The sequence below is a fragment of the Mirounga leonina genome, unplaced genomic scaffold (assembly GCF_011800145.1).
Source record: "Mirounga leonina isolate KUSES-001 unplaced genomic scaffold, KU_Mleo_1.0 Mir_125, whole genome shotgun sequence".
NCBI lineage: Eukaryota > Metazoa > Chordata > Mammalia > Carnivora > Phocidae > Mirounga > Mirounga leonina.
The window spans coordinates 11,860,765-11,883,951 of record NW_023270305.1 but is presented as its reverse complement, the minus strand read 5'-3'; the positions used below and the strand labels follow the sequence as shown (position 1 = coordinate 11,883,951).

Below are 23,187 nucleotides of genomic sequence, written 5' to 3'. Positions count from 1 at the left end.
ATGGCTCCCTCACTTGACACCAGTGACCGAACCCACGGAGCCACTCACTCTCCCTCCAGAGCCGCCCCCCCCCCCGCACCAATGGCAGGAAGTCACGGCTCCTCCTCCACTTGTACCTGGAGCTCTGCCCTCGCCTAAGCCTCTCTGTCCCTCTGCTCTCTCAATTTCATGAAAGTCATGCTGGGCTGCTTCCCTGAGCCCACATCCAGACACACCTGGACTTCTCCCGGCCACCTGCTGGCCTTTGCACCTTGGCATCTCCTCCTGGGAAGCTGTGTGGACGCAGTGTTGTCCTTGCCACCTGGACTGCAAGCATGCTCTCGGTCCTCATGCTCCTCTACTCATGGGCCGAGTCACACATCTTCTGTCATTCTCTTCCCTTGTCCTGGTCCTTTCCCGGTGGCACAGCCCAGTTAAGACCCAGTTAACAACTTCCACCCTGGCACAAGGCCCCCCATCGCCCATCCTCGTCATCCCCAGAGTATTCTTCTTACAGGGCTGAATCTCCTTGCTTAAGCATCTTCCCTGTTGCCTCCCAAATTAAGGACAAATTCTTACCCCAGACTCAGGGCGCAGCCCCACTTCTCCCCTTTCCCTCTGCCTCGCCCACACCACTGCCTGATTAAACAAACCACCTCAGATTACACCCCCCAAGCCTTCCCTGTCCAGTCCTCCCCCTTATGTTCCACTCTGTAGCTGCAACTCTGTTTTTTTAATTCAGGTTTCCCTTATTTTGTTATATACTCTTGAAAGTTATGTGTAAATTGGCTTTTGCTGATTGAATCTTATTTTAATGGTACTTCAAATGCTTGCTATTGAAAATCAACGACTGAATGATTTGTAAAGCATATAACAATCTCTTAATTGGTAAAAGACATAAATCAAAGTTTTTATATTCGTTTTGCTTAATATCAATATCTATACATATTGTTGTGCATTTTCTAGATGTTCAATTCTTTAGACACTTATTACTTACTCTGTGCCAAGCCCTGTGCTAGTCCTAACCGGGCCTTCAAAGATGAATATGGCCCAGCCCTGCCTTTGAGGGGAACTGAGTGTAAGGGCCGCGCTGGAAGGGTTGGCAAGAACAAGGGGGGGGGGGGGCACGTCTCATAAAGTTTTATGTGCCCTAAGTTTTGAAAAATCAGTAGCTCACCAAGCAGCCTTTTGTTTGTTTTTAAACCCTTGAGGGCAAAACCTGCTTAACTTCCTATTTGCCAAGATAATCTGAGTTCACAGACTCATTTTGAGTACATCCTCAAATAGAATAAGGTCTTAAGTGAAACTGCTTAATAAGCTGAAGTGTTTACATGTAACTGGAATGATGGTGGGCGGCTAATAGACGTTGGTCCTGGACGGTGAATTTTTACCTTGCCAGTGACGGTCCTTTCTCAGACTCAGTTCTGCCCTGTGTGGAGATGGCAGTTCCCAACAGCCACCCACCCTATAGCGTAACTGTACAGTTTAAATAAGACTTTTGTAGAGGTCTAGCACCGTGCCCAACACAAAGTATTCAATAAATGTTAGCTGCTTTTAAGTGCCTAATGGATATAATGTCTTATTTTGTTACTGTTACCAGTTGCTAGGCGACTGAGGGTAAATGCAAGGCTGAGTAAACACCAGCTCTGCAGCAGCCTCTGCTGGCAGAGGAGACTCGAGGACGCTCCAGAGCCTGGGATGGTGGATGCGCAGAGGAGGGCAGAGATGGGAGCAAAGCTGGGCGTGTATGTCCAAGGCTGGGTAGGACGCAGACAAGCAGAGATAGTGGACAAGGTGTCCCAGCAAGTGACACAGCCTGGGCAAAGGCAGAGCAGCCAGATGCTGGTCGGCCAGGCCCAGTGCTGTGGCAGGGGACACTGGGAGTGTTAGGGTCGGTTAGACAGACTGTATCTACAGCTCAGTGTCCAGTGCACTACCTGCAGGCTCAGGGAAGAACTTACCGGGGCTTGTCTTCCTCTCTTGCAGCTCGCTCTCAAAAGACTTCAGGCATCGGGCGTCTGATGGTGCAGGTCATCGAAGCTACAGAATTAAAAGCCTGTAAACCGAATGGTAAATGCTTCTTTCATTCAACAGATGTGGTAACTGCCCTGTTCTTTGCTGATGACTCTTCTGAACATTGAATAACGGGACACTTAGAAAAATCAGTGTTTCCAGTGCCACTAAAATGGTTGTTGGACCAATGTTATCATAGTGTGTTTTCCCAGTAAGTTCCAGTGCCTCCCTCCTCAGCACGTCAGAGTCGAAGCCACACTGACACTTGCCCAAGCTCGTGGGGAACAGTTGGGGCCCTGGAGCCCGCACGGTTGCTCCCAGGCTTACGGTGCTGTCAGCACTGGGGACACGGAGAGCACCAGTCACATTTGGGCCCCCACACAGTGGCTCCTACTCTTGTGGTTTGGATCCTGCTTCTGCTCAAGGAAGGTGCTGTTGTCATTTATTTTACTTACACATGCCACGTGCATCTTTGGTTTGTTTTTGTTCAGGAAAGAGCAATCCATACTGTGAAATCAGCATGGGCTCCCAGAGCTATACGACCAGGACCCTCCCGGACACACTCAATCCCAAGTGGAATTTTAACTGCCAGTTCTTTATTAAGGATCTCTACCAAGACGTGCTGTGTCTCACCATGTTTGACAGAGACCAGTTCTCACCAGATGGTAAAGTATAACTCGACCAGGGAATCCGAAGTTTCCCCAGTACTCTAGAATTTGGGGTCTAGGTCCAGGGTACTTGGCTTTAGTTTTACCCCGTGACACCTAAGGAAAAGGGCACGGGCCTGTGGGCACCCGCAGCTCCCATGGGAAGCAAGGTTGGGGGGCGGGGTCCTCTCAGGGGCAAAGGGTGGCCTCCAGGGTGTTTCCATTATGGACCCCAGTCCCTCCCAGCACCTCCTGAATGGCTGACCCATTCTCTGGAGCCCAATGAGGTAGCTTCCTTCCCGCACACCCCTCGTTCTGCATGCATCCAGTCACAGTAACAGCCACTAAGCTGGATCTGAAAGTTTTAAGAATGTCTTCAGACACTCCTCCTGGGGTAGTTTTCTTTAATGACTTTTATAAAGAAGAAACTTTGACTCTCGCATGTCTGTTCACCAGATTTCCTGGGTCGTACTGAGGTTCCAGTGGCAAAAATTCGCACAGAACAGGAAAGCAAAGGCCCCACAACCCGCCGACTCCTGCTGCACGAGGTCCCCACGGGGGAGGTCTGGGTCCGCTTTGACCTACAGCTTTTTGAGCAAAAAACTCTCCTGTAGGGGCCTCAGGGATCTGCCCAAAAGGCTGGGCTAGAGCCAGATGGACGGTGCTGCACCTGGGCCCAAGGAGCACCGCCAGCTTCATCCATCGCGGGCCACACGCAGTGGGGCTATTTTCTTGCACACCAAATTGCTAGCAATCTATGCAAACATGGTCTTTCCTATAAATAAACCAAACCCATAGCACAGTGCCTTGTATTAGTGTTAACATCTTTGGTTGTTTTTAGATGCCAGGGTTTCCATTTTCAGGGCTACAAAAAGTATTAAGTGGAAATGAGGCATCAGAACACCAGATGCTACCTGTGGTTGAACGTGCCCAGGGCGGGTGGTTCTGGTGATGCTGTAGCTACCCCGTGCCGGGGGCCTGTGCCGGGCCACGGGTGCTTAGGAGGTGGAGGACTGGGGAGTGCGGGCGCAGCCTCAGGCTGAAGTCTGTCTACTCTGTGCACTGAACAAAAACAGACTTGATCATTTTATTCCCGATTAGATTTTATCATCTCTGCTGAGACAATAGAGTTTGAAATATAAAGGGGAAAGCTTGATTTACTTTAAATACTGTGAACTCTAATAATATGGAAATATTTTTCAACTTTAGTTTTCTGAAGTATAAATTATTTATGTAAATTCCTTGTTTTGCCTATTTCATAGGACATGCATCTTTAAGCTTTATCATTGCCAATATGTACAGAAAGAGAATAAAAATATAAGTTTATGAATGTAACTTCTTTCAAAGTTTGACTGATTTACGTTCCACCTGAAAGGCTCTTAAAAGGTAAGTTCAGGATGCTTGGGTGGCTCAGTCTTTAAGCGTCTGCCTTCGGCTCTGGTCATGATCCCGGGGTCCTGGGAACGAGCCCTGCTAAGCAGGGAGCCTGCTTCTCCTGCTCCCCCTGCTTGTGCTCTCTCGCTTGCTCTCTCTCTAATAAATAAATAAAATCTTTAAAAAATATAAAAATAAGAGGTAAGTTCAGGGGTTGCTGGTAATGAAACCAAATTTCCTTTCTGCGAGGGCGGCAAAAACCAAGGGCAGCGTGGGGAGGGGGAGTGCCTAGGAGACCCTGCAGCCTCGTCTTGACTCTCACTTGCTCTAGGACTCTGGTACATTTACCTACTGTTTCTGGGGCTTGGTTATCTTTGGTGGTGAGACTACTGACCTCTGTGGGAGCAACACCCTTTGAGTCCTTGTGCTTGCCAGGTGAGCAGCAACCTGAGAGGTAACTTAGAACAGACATTACACATCCTCAGCAGGCCCTCAGCCTCCAGCTCCAGCAGCACCTCTCTCTCCCCGTCCCGTCCTGTCAGAGCCACATCTACACCGTCAGAGCTGCTTGTTTGGGCTCTGGATTTTGAAGTATGCAATTTGTTTTGAACATTGACAAAAATAAGGTCTTACCCACTAAATCCCTGGGTTAATGAGTGCAGCTGGAAAGAGTGGTCTTTTGGAAAGAACCACACAGGCTGCAGGTGCCCTGATTTTCAGGGAGCACATCTTCTCAGGGAGCTGGAAGAACAAGAAACATTCAGATGTCCCTCCACCCCGGCCCCCATTTCTGTCTAAACATAATCACTGGGCAAAGAAAGGCTGGAAAACATAATTCAGAATATTCAAGCAAAAAAAATCATAATTCCAGGTATTAATCCTGGACGCTGACTTGTTAAAACTTAGATGTAAAAGTGTCAACAGAAGAGACACCACTCAGCATGTGAAACCAAAACAACTGGATACATTAATTAAGGAAAAGTTTGGCCGGTCAGGCACACAGCCTCACTGATCTCCTAGAGGGTCTCCCATAGGGTCTTGAAGCAAGTTGTGTGTTGGTTTTGGAGGCAGGTATGGGCTGATGTCCAAGTCTGCCTCTGACTGGTCTTCCAAAGCCCGAGACTGTCACCGATGGGTCAGGCCGGTTTAAAACCAGTTCTGGGGTTACTTGTGACCCGAGCTACAGAATAATCCTTTTCTCAAGACGGTGAGGACTTGAATTCTCACTGGGATGAACTGTGGCTAGAGCCATTTCTCCATGTCTACATATGTCAGGGTTCTCTTCAGATTCAGGACAGAGGAGCCTGGAGGATGTGAGTCAGACAACTTCTCTGAAACTTCAGAGGACATTCAATGTCTGTGCTCCCAGCAACGCCAGTCACCTGCTTTGACCTGGGAACGCAGCTCTGCCCCTGGAGAAATCAAGTTCTCTCCTGACTGAAACTGAGCTTGATTTTCTGAAGGGTGAGGGAACGGAGTGTGCCTTTAGACTACTTGCATCCCCCGGGGAAGGGCTGAGCAGACCCGAGGGATGCCCAGCAACCCCCACCCCCACCCCCACCCCCGAGCTCTTCAGGATCAGGACGCTGTGGCACACCAGCAGGATAACCACCCTCTGAAAGGGACCCAAATCCTGAGCAGTTTGACTCACATTACAGGGGTGAGGAGGGAGTGTGCTCTGGTGATCAGACCAGTACTTTGGCACTGGAGGGCCTGGACTTGGAATCGAGAACGCTGCCACTTTCAACGATGCAGCCGACCTTAACAAGTTACTGAACCCCTCTGAGTTTCACGTAACGGGAGATACTACTACTATCTTGCTGTGAAGACTTTTACGTGAATAAAATACCTCACCTAGTTCACAACAGGAGCGCAATAAACGGTAACTGTTATGATGTGGTTATCTCTTGCAATATCTTACACGTCCGGAGACAGAAAAACCTGCCGGCAGCATTTTAACTGTGGCGCAGACACTACAAACCAAAGCTCAGCGAAGCTTTATTGCCAGTGGCCTCCCTGCAGATGGCCCGGTTCCTGGCAGCCGCACCCCAGCTACAGGGAGGCCCAGTGCCGCCCCAGGGCCTCTGCCGTCGTCACTGTCCTTTCCACGGGCCGTGCCCCCCACCCATGCTGGCCGTCCCCAGCCACCCAGGATCGCGGTCTGTGCTGTCTGGTTCCTCCAACCTATGAACAGAGGGAAGCGCTGAGTGTCGGGTAGGGAAGAGGGGCTGATAGGGGCAGGGAGGAAGGCCTCGGAGGATCCCACCCAACACTCGACCCTCCTGCCTGAGCTGAGACCTTCCAGGCAGCCCTCTCCTCACCTCTCCCCTGCTCTCTGGCTTCTGTGACGCTCAAGTCCTATGTCTTTGGACTCCACATGGTACTAACCTTTCTATGGTGGGACAGAGATGACCAGCTGTCCACAAAACACTTGCTCTCTCTGCCATTGTGCTCAGAGTGGCGAGGGGCTACTTTTCCCAGCACACTCCCCCCACGCCCACCCCACGGTTAGGGACAGCCATGTGACTGGTCCTCGCCGGTTGGAAGCGAGACCTGGCCCACCCACCCTGCCAGGGCAGCACTCCTCCATGACCTCTTCCCTCTTCAGGTGGACAGGAATGAGTTCCCCAGAGCAACCTTGGAATCTGGGCAGTAAAGATGACAAAGATTCCCTCAGCTAGACTCCCAAAGACTGCATAGAAGAGAGACAGCCTGCCAACCTACCCTGTTCTGACACCTGAGCAAGAAATAAATTTCTGTCGTGTGTAAAACACACTCCATTTTTTGCCTCACGTGGCAACAGCAGTCAGGCTCCCCTGCCAGAAGGGCAGAGCTGACATTGTCCCGTTCAGAACTGACCAAGGGACTTGGCTCTCAGAATTATTCCCAGAAGAAAGTGCTGAAGGGGGCGCCTGGGCGGCTCAGTTGGTTAAGCGGCTGCCTTCTGCTCTGGTCATGATCCCAGGGTCCTGGGATCGAGCCCCCCATCGGGCTCCCTGCTCAGCGGGAAGTCTGCTTCTCCCTCTCCCACTCCCCCTGCTTGTGCGCTCTCTCTCTCCTCTCTCTCTCTCTAATAAATAAAATCTTTCAAAAAAAATTTTTTTTTAATTGCTGAGGAAAGTGGTATGGAAACTTAACCACATAAGGAAAATCTGTTTCTCTCTGAGAGACTGGGGAAAACATGGGATTGGGTAGGACCTGGGTCACAAAATATCTAACAAGATTTTCGTGCTACAGAGAACTAGTCCTTCGTCATCTGGAGGGACTCTCGCCTTGTGCTGGAGGCGAGAGTGGGGCATTTGGTGAACACAAAGACCCACTGCACTCCAGTCAGTCATGAACCCCTTAGAGTTCCCAGGCACCTGGAGGCTTCTCTGGAAGCGTCCTCACCCTCAGGCATTAGGATACAGGATGTGGGAGAGGATGGAAGGGAAGATGTGCCAATCAGATTGTGAGCTCACGGTAAAAAACCTGTGCATGGAAAATGCTTACATATAAAATAACTTTCATGTATCTAAGCCATCATGTGGCCTAATTTTTAGTATAAATTTCATTTCAGAATGTTCCCACCTATTGTGACTACACTAAGGAGAACAAATTTTTTTGGTCTGGGTTGGATGTCTAAATGGTAGAAAAATGGCAGAAGAGCAAAAATTCCAGGAAAAAGGAGATTTTAGAGGGCAGAACTCCGTGGCCAGGGTTTCTCTCATCTTGTAAGGGCACAATCTGTCCCCCAAAAGCAGGCTCCAGGATTCCCCAGTATGGCTCCTTTTCTGATCTCCAGACCCCAGGCTCCCTGCCAAAAGCTGTCCCATCTATGCAGCAGCACCAAGCCCAGACACAAACCCATCAGCTCTTGTGCATTAAATAAAGCCTCTTCTGCATCCTCTTTTTCACTCCCTTCCTTGGCTCCTGCCTTCTCTGCCCTGGGGAACCCATGTGAGAAGGAGGGATCTGTCAATGGCTCGGATTCCACAATCAACGTCTGCTATCTTGTGCATGCTGCAAACTTACGCCATCCCAGCCCTGCTCCCCCCAGATCTCATCCACTCACCACACAATTCTCGTCCCTTTTATTCTCCTGGCTGAGCTTCGAGGAATGAAACTTCCTTTCAAAAATAATCTGACTTATGGCGCCTGGGTGGCTCAGTCGTTAAGCGTCTGCCTTCAGCTCAGGTCATGATCCCAGCGTCCTGGGATCGAGCCCCACGTCGGGCTCCCTGCTCTGCGGGAAGCCTGCTTCTCCCTCTCCCACTCCCCCTGCTTGTGTTCCTGCTCTCACTATGTCTCTCTCTGTCAAATAAATAAATAAAATCTTAAAAAAATAAATAAATAATCTGACTTAGGTCAGTAGTCTTGTTCTCTTTATCAGGTAGACATTTCTTTTCTGAATAGGTAAGTTTTTCAGAACTGCAAAAAACAAACAAACAAACAAACAAAAAGGTATCTCAACTCCATACAGAATTGTATTGTTCAATAATTGTCTGAAAATTAATTTTGCAAACTCAGTACTCACTTCTTGAAAAGGAAGGACTGAGTGGACATCACTTGGTGGCTGCCCATCAATCAGTCTGCCCCACCCCCACCTCTGCTAGCACAACCATCAGACAGTCGCGTGACCCTTGTCTGCCTGTGGCTGAGGTACCCGGTCCAGGGCTTCAGTCCCTACGGTTATAAGTGGGACAGGACGGCTTTCAGGCAGTCCTCAAGAGCCCAAACCAGAAACTCAGGCAGGCCCAAGGCATCCATTTCCCAGCACATGCACAAGAAAGCAGAGAAAGCCAGTGTGCAGAGAAAGGAAGCAGGTTCACAAAGAAGCTCTGATGAAAGCCACAAAGTCCCAAAGAGGAAAGGACATGGCTCTTAGTCCTTACGTAGCCTGGCTGTCCTCATGACTGCTATGGTCTGAATGTGTCCCCCCAAAATTCGTATGTTGAAACCTAACCCCCAATGTGATGGGATTAGGACATGGGGCCTTTGGAGGGTGATTAGGTCACAAGGACAGAGCTCTCATGAATGAGTGCCCCTATAAAAGAGGCCCTAGTAAGCTCCCTTGCCCCCCTACCATGTGAGAACACAGCAAGAAGTGCCATCTAAGAACCAAGAAGGGGGTCCCCGCCAGATACCGAATCTGCCAGCACCTTGATCTTGGACTTCCCAGCCTCCAGAACTGTGAGAAATAAATTTCTGTTGTTTATAAGGCCCCCAATCTCTGGTATTCTGTTATAGCTGCCAAATGGGCTGAGACACTGACCGTAGCTTCGTAACAGACCACTGCTCTCTAACCTACAAAGGCTCCTCCCACTCCCCCTGCCTTTTTTTTTCTTTTTTAAACTTAAGAAGGATTCTGCTTTTTGTAATCAAACTATCTCTGACTAACATAGCCACCTTGTCTTTAAGTCCTTTTCTTACCTTACTGAGCAGCCATGTGGAGGCACCTCCAGGTGTGTCCTCCCAGAGGATCTTCCTAGGGCTGCCCCCATTCCTGCCCTGGGAAGCCGAGGCCTATCTAGGCATATAAGCCTTCTCCTCCATTCCTCCATACACTTCTCCATTCCTTCCTTCTTTCCTTCCTTCCTTCCTTCCTTCCACAAGCATTTACTCATCCTCTACTGCATTCCAGCTAAGTGCTGGGAACACCAAGATAAAGACAACACAGTCTCTTCCCTCAATGGGCTTGTTGGGGTAAGAAAAGGCAGATGGAGGGTGTGGTGGCATATCCCCACATGATACTTCCCTCTCTTGCCTGGATTGGGATGGCCAGCAATGAAAAGAAGGGGCAAAGGCATGAACCAATGTGGCAGTTCAGGCAGTTATAATGGTGCTGACTTGACCCAGATATTTTTGTAGTTTATTCATATGTCTTTTCTTTAAGGGAAAGGGATTTTGTACATGAAGACAGAAAGGGTGGCAGGGTCCAGACAGCATCTAATGTGCTATGTTAAGAGCCTGGACGTTATTGTAAGGGTTATGGAAAACTACTGAAGGGTTTTCAGTTGGAGAGGGTTGATCATTTCAGAGAGATTTCTCCAGCTGCAAGGTGGAGTATTCACTAGAGGACACCAGACTAAAGGAGCTGAGGAGCAAGAAAGTGGGGGAATGAGGAAATAAAGGCTTTGTCTCACTGGGGGGGTAGGGAGTTATATAATTATTAATGTTTAAATTAAAATTGTTAAAATTTATAAAGAAGCCAAGAAAACAGAAACAAAACATAAAATTTCCAAATCAGAAGGGGAAACAGAAAGCAGCACTGTTCAGTCCAGCAAAACTCAGAGTGAGAGACAAAAAGGAAATATCAAGAGAGCATGACAGGACTTCTATTTTTTTGTGTAGAACTTACAAGTTTGCACGGGCCAATACTCCTGCTGCAACAACTAGAAAAACAGATATTTACCACTACCCCTAGAAAAAAAATTCCTAATTTTAAAGTCATTGGACAATTTCAGAGAGGAGAGAACTCTTTCAGAATGAGCTAGCCATCCCTGTCTATTTTCTCTGCTGAGGGAATTTGCCAACCTCGGGTAGCAAGGTATGGACTGATTCCTGCATGGTCCCAGCATATCTTTGGTGTATTTTTTCTCCCAGGTCTGGTTGCTATCTTGGCAGGTAGGTAGTTAACCTTGTTCTCAACATCTTCCTCCCAGTGGTAGGCACGTCAAGCAGTGCATTGCGATAGGGTCCCCGTGGGGGATGGAGACCCTCCAGGCCCTGAGTCCAGACAGCCTTCCCCAAACCTATCTGAAAAAGAATCAAATAAAATGCTAGAGCTATAAAAATAAAACACCTGAGAATAACACAGTGATGGGTTTAACAAGAGATTATTAGACACAACTGAAGAGATAATTAGTAAAATATCTAGAATCAAGTATACAGTAACAAAAAAAGATGGAAAATACACACAAAAAAATGGTAAGAAACAGTGAGGATACAGTGACATAGTGAGAAAATCTAAAATATGTTTAACTGGAGTACAAGAAAGAGAGGAGAGAGAGAATATGGCAGAGGTAATAGACAAAGAGAAAATGAGAACTACCCAGAACTGATTAAAGACATCTATTTACAGGTACAAGAAAACCTATGAATTCCAAGTAGGATGAATAAAAAGAAATTCACATTTAGAAACATCATATAAAACTACAGAATGAATCAGACAACAAGAAAATGTTTAAAGCCCCCAGAGAAAAAGACAATTTCTTCAAAGGATCAACAGTGAGACCAGCAGCTGAGTTCTCAACTGAAAGAACAGAAGACAGTGGGATAGGAGGAAAGGGAAGGTGGTGGTGGAGGAAGACCCTAGGCTCACCTTGTCCCACAAATACAACTAGATAACTATCAAATCATCCTAAATACCCCAAAAATCGACCTGAAGACTGACAGAACAACTTCCACAACTGAAGGTAGAGAAGAGGCCACATCAAAGAAGGTAGGAAGTGCAGAGACGCAGTCTGGGAAAGAAACAGATCGTGGCCAGTGGGAAGGGAGCTATGGTGGTGGAGAAGGATGAGAGCCAGACTAACAGGGGGGAAACAAATCCCTATAGTAACTGGTTTGGAAAACAAGAGGGGCTGAATTTCATGAGTTCTTACAAGCAGTGGGACTTGAAGCCTGGAGTTCTTTTTTTTTTAAAGATTTTATTTATTTGACAGAGAGAGACACAGCGAGAGAGGGAACACAAGCAGGGAGAGTGGGAGAGGGAGAAGCAGGCTTCCCGTGGAGCAGGGAGCCCGATGCGGGGCTCGATCCCAGGACCCTGGGACCATGACCTGAGCCAAAGGCAGACGCTTAATGACTGAGCCACCCAGGTGCCCTGAAGCCTGGAGTTCTAAATCAGCATACTTGGCTCTGGGAGAGCTTGGAGGACATTGCGGGTGCTCTTGGAGAGAAGGCAGGGGAAACAGCCTGCAGATACATAGCATGGAAACAGTGATCTGAAGAGCACCTGAGGCACACAGTGGGGAGATTAGCTGTTCATCTCAGAGCGTGTCCCAGAGGGGCAGCATTCATGGAGAGACGCCTCGAGGAACCGAGGAACCAAGGAACTGGCAGGCACCATTTCCCTCCCATACCCCTCAGCATCAGCACAGAGCCACCTGTGGGAACCAGTGCAGCAGTGACACTCGCTACCAACTTGCTTACACCAACCCCTGCCCCACCCCATGCTCCAGTGGAACTGCCCTTTCTAAAGTCATGCCTCCCTTAGTCCCAGTGCAGCAGACTCCCTCCCCCACAAGATGGGCATATACTTCTACCCACACCACATGGCCTGACCTGGGAGCTTTGCAGAGCCTCAATTCCAGGGGCAGTGGTGACAGGTCTCATTTAACAAGCAGACCAGAGCCCACCTAGCTAAAACATACCACATTCAGACCAGGGACCAAACATGCCCACAACAGGCAAAGAGAGCCTCTGGAGATGACTGGCCTGAAGGATAAAGTAGTCAGGACAAAAGAGCAGAGTACACACAGCACACACTGGAGACACTTCCGAAAGTGCCAGGCCCTGGGGAACAGGAGACACTACAAAGCAGGGCACTATAGACCTCTTCTTCATAAGACCATTACCCTCAAGGACAGGATATGTAGTTGACTTTCCTAACACATAAAAACAAGCACAGAGTCTTAGACAAAATAAGAAGACAGAGGAATTTGTCCCAAATGAAAGAACAGGACAAGACCACAACCAAAGATCTAAGCAAAAGAGATAAGTAACATGGCTGATGGAGAATTTATAGCAATGATCATTAGGATACACTCTGGACTTGAGAAAACAATGGAGATATCTGTGAGACCATTAACACAGAGATAAGGAATAACATAGCAGAGATAAAGCGCTCAATAAACACAATGAAACACACACTTGATGGAAAGAACAGCAGGCTGGAAATGCAGAGGAATGAATTAATGACCTAGAAGACAGAGTAATGGAAAGTAATCAAGCTGAACAAAAGAGAGAAAAAAGAATTAGGCAAAACAAGAACAGACTTAGGGAACTCAGTGACTACATCAAACATAGTAACATTTGAATTACAGGAGTTCCACAAGAAGAAAAGAGAAAAGGGGGCATGAAATTTATTTGAAGAAATAATAGATGAAAACTTCCCTAATGTAGGGAAGGAAACAGATATCCAGATCCAGGAGGCACAGAGAACCCCCAACAAAAATCAACAAAAGCAGATCCACCCTAAGACATATCATAAATAAAATGGCAAAATATAGTAATAAAGAAAAAATATTAAAAGCAGCAAAACAAAAGGAGACAGTTACAAAGGAAACCCCATAAGGCTATCAGTGAATTTTTCAGCAGAAACCTTCCAAACCAGAAAGAGTAGCATGATATATTCAAAGTGCTGAATGGGAAAAACCTGCATCCAAGAATGCTCTATCCAGCAAGGCTAGGAGGAGAGAAAAAGGAGTTACCCAAACAGGGGTGCCTGGGTGGTGCAGTTGGTTAAGCGTCTGACTCTTGATCTCAGCTCAGGTCTTTTTTTTTTTTTTTAAGATTTTATTTATTTATTTGAGAGAGAGAGCATGAATGGGGTGAGGGGCAGAGGGAAAAGCAGACTCCCGACTGAGCAGGGAGCCCAAGGCGGGCTCAATCCCAGGAACTCCAGGATCATGACCTGAGCCGAAGGCAGACACTTAACTGACTGAGCTACCCAGGAACCCTATCAACTCAGGTCTTGATCCCAGGGTTGTGAGTTCAAGCCCCGCATTGGGCTCCATGCTGAGCATGGAGTTTATTTATTATAAAAAAAAAAAAGTTTCCCAGACAAACAAAAACCAAAGGAGTACATGGCCACTAAACCAACCCAGCAAGAAATACTAAAGGGGACTCTGGGTGGAAAGACCAAAAATGACAGTATAAAGGCAGGAAACACAAAAGCAGTAAAAATGAATTATTTCCATAAAAAATCAGTCAAAGAACTCACAAAATAAAAGGTGTATAAAATATGACACCATATACTTAAGACATGGGGAGGAGACAAACTATTCCAAAAAATACATAAGGCACTTCCAAATTCATTCTATGAAGCCTGCATTACCCTGATACCAAAACCAGATAAAGGCACCAAAAAAAAAAAGAGAACTATAGGCCAATATCTCTGATGAACATAGATGCAAAAATCTTCAACAAAATATTAGCAAACCAAATCCAACAACACATTAAAAAAAATTATTCACCACAATCAAGTGGGATTTATTCCTGACATACAGATGAACTAACAGACATGTGGAAGATGTTCACCATCACTTACCATCAGGGAAATGCAAATCAAAACTACAATGAAATGTCACCTCACAACTGTCAGAATGGCTAAAATTATAACAACACAGGAAACAACAGGTGTTGGCGAGGACGTGGAGAAAGGGAAACCCTCTTACACCATTGGTGGGAATGCAAACTGGTGCAGCCACTCTGGAAAACAGTATGGAGGTTCCTCAAAAAGTTAAAAATAGAACTACTCTATGATCCAGCAATCGCACTACTGGGTATTTACACAAAGAATAGAAAAACACTAATTCAAAGGGATACATATACCCCTATATTTACAGATTTATAGCAGCATTAATTACTAGAGCCAAGATATGGAAGCAGCTCAAGTGTCCATTGATAGATGAATGGATAAAGAAGATGTGGGGTGTGTGTGTGTGTGTGTGTGTGTGATGGAATTATTATTCAGCCATAAAAAAAAGAATGAAATCTTGCCATTTGCAATAACATGGATGGAGCAAGAGAATATAATGCTAAGTGAAATAAGTCAGAGAAAGACAAATACCATATGATTTCCCTTATATGTGGAATTTAAGAAGCAAATGAGCAATGGGGGAAAAAAGAGAGAGAGAGAGAGAGACAACCCAAACCCAAGAAACAGACTCTTAACTATAGGAAACAAACTGATAGTTACCAGAGGGGAGGTGGATTAGAGGATGGGCTAAACAGGTGATGGGGATTAAGGAGTGCACTTGTCAAGATGAGCACTGCGTGATTAAAATACTTATTAAAAAATAAAAATTCTGTGGGAAAAAATGTTTGAAGTAGTTATCACAAGAAGAAGATAGATAGATAGATAGATAGATAGATAGATAGATAGATAAATAAATAAATCTGCTATTAGTAACACCTACTGGAAAATTTGGTTAGTGCACTGGGATCATCTTTTATTTATTCTTTTAAAAGATTTTATTTATTTATTTGAGAGAGAGTGGGAGAGAGCACAAGAGTAGGATGAGGGGCAGAGGGAGAAACAGGCCCCCTGCTGAACAGGGAGCCCAATGCAGGGTTCAATCCCCGGTCTCTGGGATCATGACATGAGACAAAGGCAGACAGTTAACTGACTGAGCCACTCAGGCGCCCAGCTTTTAAAAGTGGGGTGCTGGCTCAGTCAGTTAAGCGACTGCCTTCAGCTCAGGTCATGATCCCAGGGTCCTGGGATCAAGTCCCACATTGGGCTCCCTGCTCAGCGGGGAGTCTGCTTCTCCCTCTCCCTCTGCTCCTCCCCCCCCCCCCAACTTGTGTGCTCTCTAATAATAAAATCTTTTTTAAAAAAAATTTTTAAGGGGCACCTGGGTGGCTCACTTGGTTGAGCGACTGCCTTTGGCTCAGGTCATGACCCCAGGGTCCTGGGATCGAGCCCCACATCGGGCTCCCTGCTCGGCGGGAAGCCTGCTTCTCCCTCTCCCACTCCCCCTGCTTGTGTTCCCTCTCACACTGTCTCTCTCTCTCTCTCTCTCTGTCAATTAAATAAATAAATAAAATCTTTATAAAAAAAATTTTTTTTTAAATGGGGTGCTATCCTACAGGTGTGAATGGATTTTCTTATCAAGTTCCTATATGTTGATTAAAACGATCTTCTGGGTAGAATAAAAAAAAAATGACAGCAGATATCTACTAAAGGAAAATAATTTGTCAACCTAACATTCTTAATCCTGTGAAAACATCCATTAAGGATGAAGGTAAAATCTGGAAAAGGCTATATATAAACTGTGTGATTCTAACCATATGACATTCTGTAAAAGGCAAAACTACAGAGAGAGTAAAAAGATCCATTAGTCAGTTAGTACATCCTTACCTGCATTTACTATGAGTTCTGCTTATCACAGATCTTGCAGAGGTTTTATGCCACTCTTTTGGAATAACACTATGTAGAGTAAAAGTGAACTGGGGCAATTTGGCATAAAGCCCAGCCTTCTCTAGGTCTTTAAATTCTTTTAAGGTATATCCTTTTCCTACAGGAAGATTAAAAAAACAAACAAAAAAAAACTAAATCAACACTCTTAAAGTCAATTCTAGTCACTCCTGGGGTAGGAAATCACTGGACAATTAGAAGTCTCTAAAAATAAAGCTCAGTGATCACAAAGTACCTGTCTTATATTGAAAAACAGCTCTCGGGGCGCCTGGGTGGCTCAGTTGGTTAAGCGACTGCCTTCGGCTCAGGTCATGATCCTGGAGTCCCTGGATCAAGTCCCGCATCCGGCTCCCTGCTCGGCAGGGAGCCTGCTTCTGCCTCTGACCCTCCCCCCTCTCATGTGCTCTCTCTCTCTCTCATTCTCTCGGTCTCAAATTAAAAAAAAAAAAGAAAAACAGCTCTCTTCTCTTCATCCATCTCTTGCTGTCTTCTAAACAGAGGATCACAAAATGAAGGGACCATAACCCAGAAGAAAAATAACTTTGAGGATCCTAGTACAGTTTGTATTAAGCTCTCTAAATCTGTCGGAAGCATTCAAGTATGACCTTACTGTACATCAAAGAATAAGGACCCATGAATAATGTCAATCCACAGAGCAGGGAAAGGGTAAATGTCATCTGTCTTACGATAGGAAATTTGCTGATCCGGGAGTGGCTGACTGGAGGGAGGGCCACCCAGATAGAAGCAACATACTCTGTCCAGAGTTCTATTGCATTGGCCAATAAATATTTGTTGACACCACTTTGTGCCACATCCCAATGAGTTCCTATCCTCAAGGATCTCAGTCTGGAACAGAAAGTCATACACAGTGACAATCTAGTCATGAGAGGTATCAGCTCAGGATGCTTTAGGAGCACAAGGCAGCGCTCCTAGGTGGCCTGGCAGTAAGAGAGCTCCCAGGAGACCTGACAAGCGGTCTTTAAGGATCTATGAGAACAGAAGGGCAGGGAACCTCAGTGTGGGGAGTGTCAAGAGGCTGGGCTACCAGAGGATGCAGAGAAAGGTGGTTTTCTCCTCCCCATTCCTGATTATAAGCTTTAGACTAGGGGCCATTTTCCCCTTCTTCACTTTCCCCCATACACCCAGCCCGATGCTGGTCCCCAAAGTATGTATGAGGTAAACAGTTACTGAATAAGCAAGGCAGCAAAATGACTGACCAACACCATACTAGCAAATCTCCCAGAGCCAAAAGAACCTTCTTATCTTCATAACAATGATCTGCCTTGGTTTTCTGGGAGAAGCAAAACAAAAACACAAAACACCACTTCCCTCTTCAGAGCCACACATATTTTTTAAATGACCTCTAATACCAGGTGGCTACTTTTGCTACACAGGAGTAAAATGCTGGAACCTACATCTCAAAATTTTAACTCCTCTATTGGTGAATTTGAAATGTGAAGACTTATTACCAGCCCAACTACTGGTTCTCTGGGCAGCCTTTCCAGCATCCCTCCTTCCACTTTCCACAGAAAGGAGTTCTGCCTCTTGGGCCAGTGCCCGCGCACTGTGACACCTGTCACACCCCACTGCACTCGCTGTCCATGTCTTCCTCTCCCTCCTGGGCTTCCAGTTTGCCGAATGGGAGTGAAGGAACACACACATGTATATTCCCCAGTGGGTGAAATTACTGTAGGTTCCTGTTCTAAAACTCAGAGGAAATGCTTCTGTAGATTTTTTAATGAATACAGAGTAATTACAAGGCTTCTAAAAAGACTAGGTTTTCCCACAACCCCAGAGCTTCCAAGAATGAATGAATGAATGAATGAATCTTACTTACCTTTCCATAATTTGGGTCCGTTTTTGCCATATAAAAAGGATTGCATACTTCAGGATCAGAAAGGTCTCCAAATACAATTTCCTTTAGGAAAAAAAAATACACCTAAGAGCAAATCACTGCATACGGAGGTGTTTTGTGAGATTCAAAAAAGCCAAATGCTTTATTCTGCTTTTATATATAATCATAGATTCAAAGGGTTATTTATTCAAGGAACCTCAGAAGTAATTTAGACTGCAGTGAGAGCCCACCACCTTCTGGGAGAAGTAATCATCTAGCTTTATTCTAAAGTAATCAACCAGCCTCAGTCTGAGAACTTTCTGCTCCACCAGGCAGGAACTTTGGTCATTCTAAGCACCAGTTTGTCCTTAGACTGAGCTGAAATCTGCCTCGTCACTGGACGGGTGAGAAACTAGCTCTCTACCCCGAAGCAACACAAAAGTTATCTACCCATCACCCACATGCCAGCCTTTTAAATATTTAAAGTTTTCATTCCCTCTCCTGTCCTCTCCTCCTTGGGCTAAATACCCCATATTTCTTCCCACTTTTCCTCCCGTTAAGTGTTGTCAAGCCTCCACCCTCTTCTCAAAGTTCTGCAACTGGTGAGGGTCCCCTCTACAGTGCGCATGAGGAGTGACAAGACAGTAAGAGGGGGACTTGGATGCTTCACTCCAAGTACCACCTCCCTTCATACAGTCTAAGAGCTCAGATGTTTTCTTAGAAGTCAGCTCCCACAGTCGACCCACACTGATTTTACTGTCATTTAAAACCACTCACACTTATGGGTGCCTGGGGAGCTCGGTCGGTTGAACGTCTGCCTTTGGCTCAGGTCATGATCCTGGGCCCTCGGATGGAGACTGCTTCTCCCACTCCCTGTGCCCCTCCCAATCCCCACTCGAGCTCTCTCTCCTGCTCTCTTGCATGTTCTCTCTCTCTCAAATAAATAAAATCTTAAAAAAAAAAAAAGGTGCTCCATATATTTAAAAAAAAAAAAAAAAAACTCACAGGGGTGCCTGAGTGGCTCAGTCATTAGGCGTCTGCCTTCAGCTCAGTTCATGATCCCAGGGTCCTGGGATCGAGCCCCGCATTGGGCTCCCTGCTCAGCAGGAGGCCCGCTTCTCCCTCTCCCACTCCCCCTGCTTGTGTTCCCTCTCTCTCGCTGTGTCGCTCTCTGTCAAATAAATAAAATCTTTAAATAAATAAATATATATATATATAAAATTTTTTAAAAACCTCACAGTACCCTTTTATTGGTGTGTTGTTCAAAATTCTCTGGTTTCATTTTTTCCAACCCTCTGTATGAAATTACTTTGTCTGTAATTCTCTGCTGAAGAGGCTCTGCAACATTTTCAATCCATTTTTTATGTAACATCTCTTTTCTTCTTTCCTTAGAAATATCCAGATGCTGAAAATATGTATCCAATCTCTAATGAAATGATACAAACAAGGAAAACAAATTATTAAGAAGTTTTTCACTTACTGTCATTTGAACAAGGGGGGAAAACACTCACTCCCACTCCTAAGCTCTCAACGTATTTGGGTTGCAAGGTTCTAGCATGAGATAACTGAAGAACATAATCAAGTTCAGGAAGAGAACCTGAGAGCATTGAGCAGGAGGAAGCCAGGGAAAGTTCTAAACCAGACGTGTGCCTTCAGGTTAAATCACAGCCAAACCATTCCTTACTCATGAAACTCTTGCTTCTTTTTAGGGATTTCAAAGCTTTCCTGTTACCCATGGCATGTCCCCAGGCTTCATCCTCAGTAAAGTCTGTGACAAAATTGGTGGAGTACACTAGACTTGCTGAAGCACCTCTCTCTGAATCTATAGGAGGCCAATCCTACCTACCTCTTTTCGATGCTCAAACGAGACTATATGTGAACTTCCTTTATAAATTATAATACAAACATTAAAGTACCATTTTAACACTAAATTTCAATCTCTCTCATTAAAATTAAAACTCCTTTGGGGCACCTGGGTGGCTCAGTGGGTTAAGCATCTGGCTCTTGGTTTCAGCTCAGATCCTGATCTCATGGGTCCTGAGATGGAGCCCCTTGTTGGGCTCTGTGGGGAGTCTGCTTGAAGATTCTCTCCTATAGGGCGCCTGGGTGGCTCAGTTGGTTAAGCGACTGCCTTCGGCTCAGGTCATGATCCTGGAGTCCCGGGATCGAGTCCCGCATCGGGCTCCCTGCTCGGCAGGGAGTCTGCTTCTCCCTCTGACCCTCCTCCCTCTCATGCTCTCTGTATCTCATTCTCTCTGTCTCAAATAAATAAATAAAATCTTTAAAAAAAAAAAAAAAAGACTGAAAGGACATTTAAAAAAAAAAAAAGATTCTCTCCTACTACCCTCCCCCCATTCACTCTCTCTCTGAAATAAATCAATCAATCTTTAAAATTAAACTCCTTTAAGTTTATTGGGGTGCCTAGGCAGCTTAGTTGGTTAAGTGTTCAACTCTTGATTTCAGCTCAGGTCATGATTTTAGGGTCCTGAGATCCAGCCCTGCATCAGGCTCCAAGTTCAGTGGGGAGTCTGCTTGAGATTCTCTCCCTCTGCCCTTCCCCCTCCCACTCACACTCTCTCTCTCTCAAAAATAAATAAATCTTAAAAAAATTATCTCCCTTTCTCTTTGCCCCTCCCCCCTCATACTCAAAAAAAAAAAAAGAAAGAAAGAAAGAGAAGGGTAAAAAAAGCTCCTTTAAGTTTATTTATTTCATAGTAACTCTCAGTACTAATTGGTCATTACCCTTAAATACTATTTCTGGTGGTTTAACATAGCCCCATTGTGATGTGGGAATATATGAGAAAGATAAGTTTGAGTCAGAAAGAATTTCTATTCAGTACCAGAACAAAGAGGGGAAGCAGAACAATCTCTTGGATCCCTTACGGGCAGATCTAGGAATCCTGACCTGTTAGTGATCCTGCAAGGAGGTGGTGCAATCTCAGATCTATGATGTATAAATAAAGGAATCAGAGGAGGCTCCTTCTCCCAGCAAAATGAATCTCTGTGACATAGTAACATCCTCTTGGCCATGCACCACTCTTGCTTACCTAGAATCCAGTCCGTAGCCAACTCTTACCTTCGCAACGTAATTTTCTCTAAATAATATTGCATGTACAGCTTCATCAATGTCTTCTCTAGCTAATGCCTAAAATTACAGAATTGAATATTAGTATGTAAATCCTGAAGAAACCAACCAGAATGACAAAACTCATTGTATTTTACCAATAGTCTTACTGTATATCCACTGCCTGTCACCGCAAAGAATATTTTGTAACTTTTTATTAAGGAAATTTTCAAACATGATTCTCTGTGAACCCATCACCCAGGTTCAACGATTATCAACTGAGAGAGTCAATAGAAGTTCATCTAAATCCCTACTCACTCTCCCCAGCCCTCCCACCCAGATTATTCTGAAACAAATCCCTTACACATCATACCATTAAATCATATCTTTGAAGTACTAAGAAAGCTTACTAATTAAAGGGATCCTCTATAAAATGAATCCTCTTTTCAGGCATTAACTAGGTATGTTTTAAAGGGGCCCTGAAGTTCCTGGCTTCTGCTAGGTCTCTTTATAAGTCAAAACCTCTTTTTAAGTAAAAAAGAGCCAGTTAGTGGCAGCTCCTGGCCAAGGACCAAGATTGTCTTACATCTAGAGACTTGCTGTTTCCATTATGAGTTTGAATAAAGCTGATGCATTTAAAACCTCACCTTAGGGCTTTTCATTTGGATCACTATGAACTGATCTTCCGGCTTTTATGCTTATAGGACTAAGTAGGAACAAGTGGGAAAACAATAAAAATCCAGTATCTGGAAGAGAAATGCTATTACCTAAAAGAACTAGTGTAAAAAGATCCAGGTTCTTAAAATTATTTATTATTCAATCTCTGATTCTGCCACCGTGAATGCATCAAAACAAACTAAACCCCAAACCAAATAACAAATCTGTGAATAAGAGAGATCTCGAAAAGGAGAGTTGTAGTTTTATCCATACATTTAACAGCTTCAAATGAGATCTAAAGTAATATTCAAACAGCTCTTCGGGTCTTCAAAATAAAGCTCTCTTGACAATATAAGCAGAATCTTGCTTTAAAGCCTTCTTAGACTTACTTTAAGACAATTGAAAAATCATGTAAAATAATAAAATGTTTTCCCCTGATGCTATAAACTCAAAATAAATCAATCTATTTATTTGGAGAAGTAGAAACATCTACTTTAACAAACATCTTGGAAAACCACATTTTTTTTAGCCATCCTATTAATATTAGCAAATGTTATAAGTACTATTGATCACGTGTCTGACTTCTGAACCACCTTTTTGAAGGAAATAAAGTTTTTGCCTTCAATAGCTCCTTCTTCGTGATATCCCCAGAAAATATAGGAAGATTTCTGGCAGCCCTTTTAAAACCCCCAGTTTTCTGTGCACACAGGCGCGGGTACTAAAGGTTTCACCACTCTTAACTGCTACCATGGCAAAAGAAAGGAAATATCCAAAATCTTTTCTTTACAGTGAAATTATAGGATCATATAAGATAATGAAACTTTATGAGGGTATCATTGCTTTACCAGACCCTTAAGTATCAGAATTCACTGGGGACCGCAGTCCGCAGATGGCGGGGACAGTCGGACCACACTCTTGACTGCCTTTGATAGTGGATCATTCATTCCCATCCACGGAATTTTTTCTTAATTTGACTGAGACAAAATAGTTCTCAGGGGATTTATGTCCCATCGCCCAAATGACTAACATCCCAAAACCCCACGTTCCTTTACCTCCATGAAAGCAACTGACTCTGGCTCTGGCCATTCTTTTAATCTTTCTGGCCTGGGGGTGCCTGGGTGGCTCAGTTGGTTAAGCAACTGCCTTCGGCTCAGGTCATGATCCTGGAGTCCTGGGATCGAGTCCCACATCGGGCTCCCTGCTTGGCGGGGAGCCTGCTTCTCCCTCTGACCCTCCCCCCTCTCATGTGCTCTCTCATTCTCTCTCTCAAATAAATAAATAAAAATCTTAAAAAAAAAAAAAATCTTTCTGGCCTGAAATGTTCGCCATAGGTGAATGCTTTCTTGGAAGCCATAGATAACAGGATCCCTGAGGGGAGAGAGTAAATCCAAGAGACTTCATAAGGCAGAAAGCAGTTTGAATCCTGGCTCTGCCACGTCGTCGTTGAGTAAAACAAACAAAACAGAAATCCTTGGCACCCTGGAGCTTCAGT

At 45.1% G+C, this 23,187-nt stretch overlaps 1 protein-coding gene and 1 long non-coding RNA gene across 6 annotated transcripts in view; one reads left to right on the top strand and one right to left on the bottom strand.

Annotated features, from left to right (window-relative positions):
- ITSN2 (intersectin 2) overlaps positions 1 to 3,971 on the top strand; it is a 140,428-nt gene extending 136,457 nt beyond the window's left edge. For all 4 annotated transcript variants that reach the window (XM_035000682.1, XM_035000683.1, XM_035000681.1 and 1 more), the window contains 3 exons: positions 1,966 to 2,049; positions 2,484 to 2,657; positions 3,096 to 3,971. In XM_035000682.1, the coding sequence (XP_034856573.1) occupies positions 1,966 to 2,049; positions 2,484 to 2,657; positions 3,096 to 3,253 (416 nt within the window). In that variant the 3' untranslated portion in view covers positions 3,254 to 3,971. The remainder of the gene's footprint in view (positions 1 to 1,965; positions 2,050 to 2,483; positions 2,658 to 3,095) is intronic.
- LOC118007650 lies at positions 98 to 21,316 on the bottom strand. Of its 2 annotated transcripts, XR_004678457.1 has the most exons (5): positions 21,022 to 21,316; positions 19,218 to 19,400; positions 17,978 to 18,058; positions 1,941 to 2,035; positions 98 to 391 (listed from the first exon to the last, which is right to left on the bottom strand). It is a non-coding gene; the product is annotated as an uncharacterized LOC118007650 (long non-coding RNA). The 2 variants fall into 2 exon arrangements; XR_004678456.1 differs by lacking the exon at positions 21,022 to 21,316 and having other exon boundaries at positions 19,218 to 19,945.
- Between the last annotated feature and the right edge of the window lie 1,871 nt (positions 21,317 to 23,187).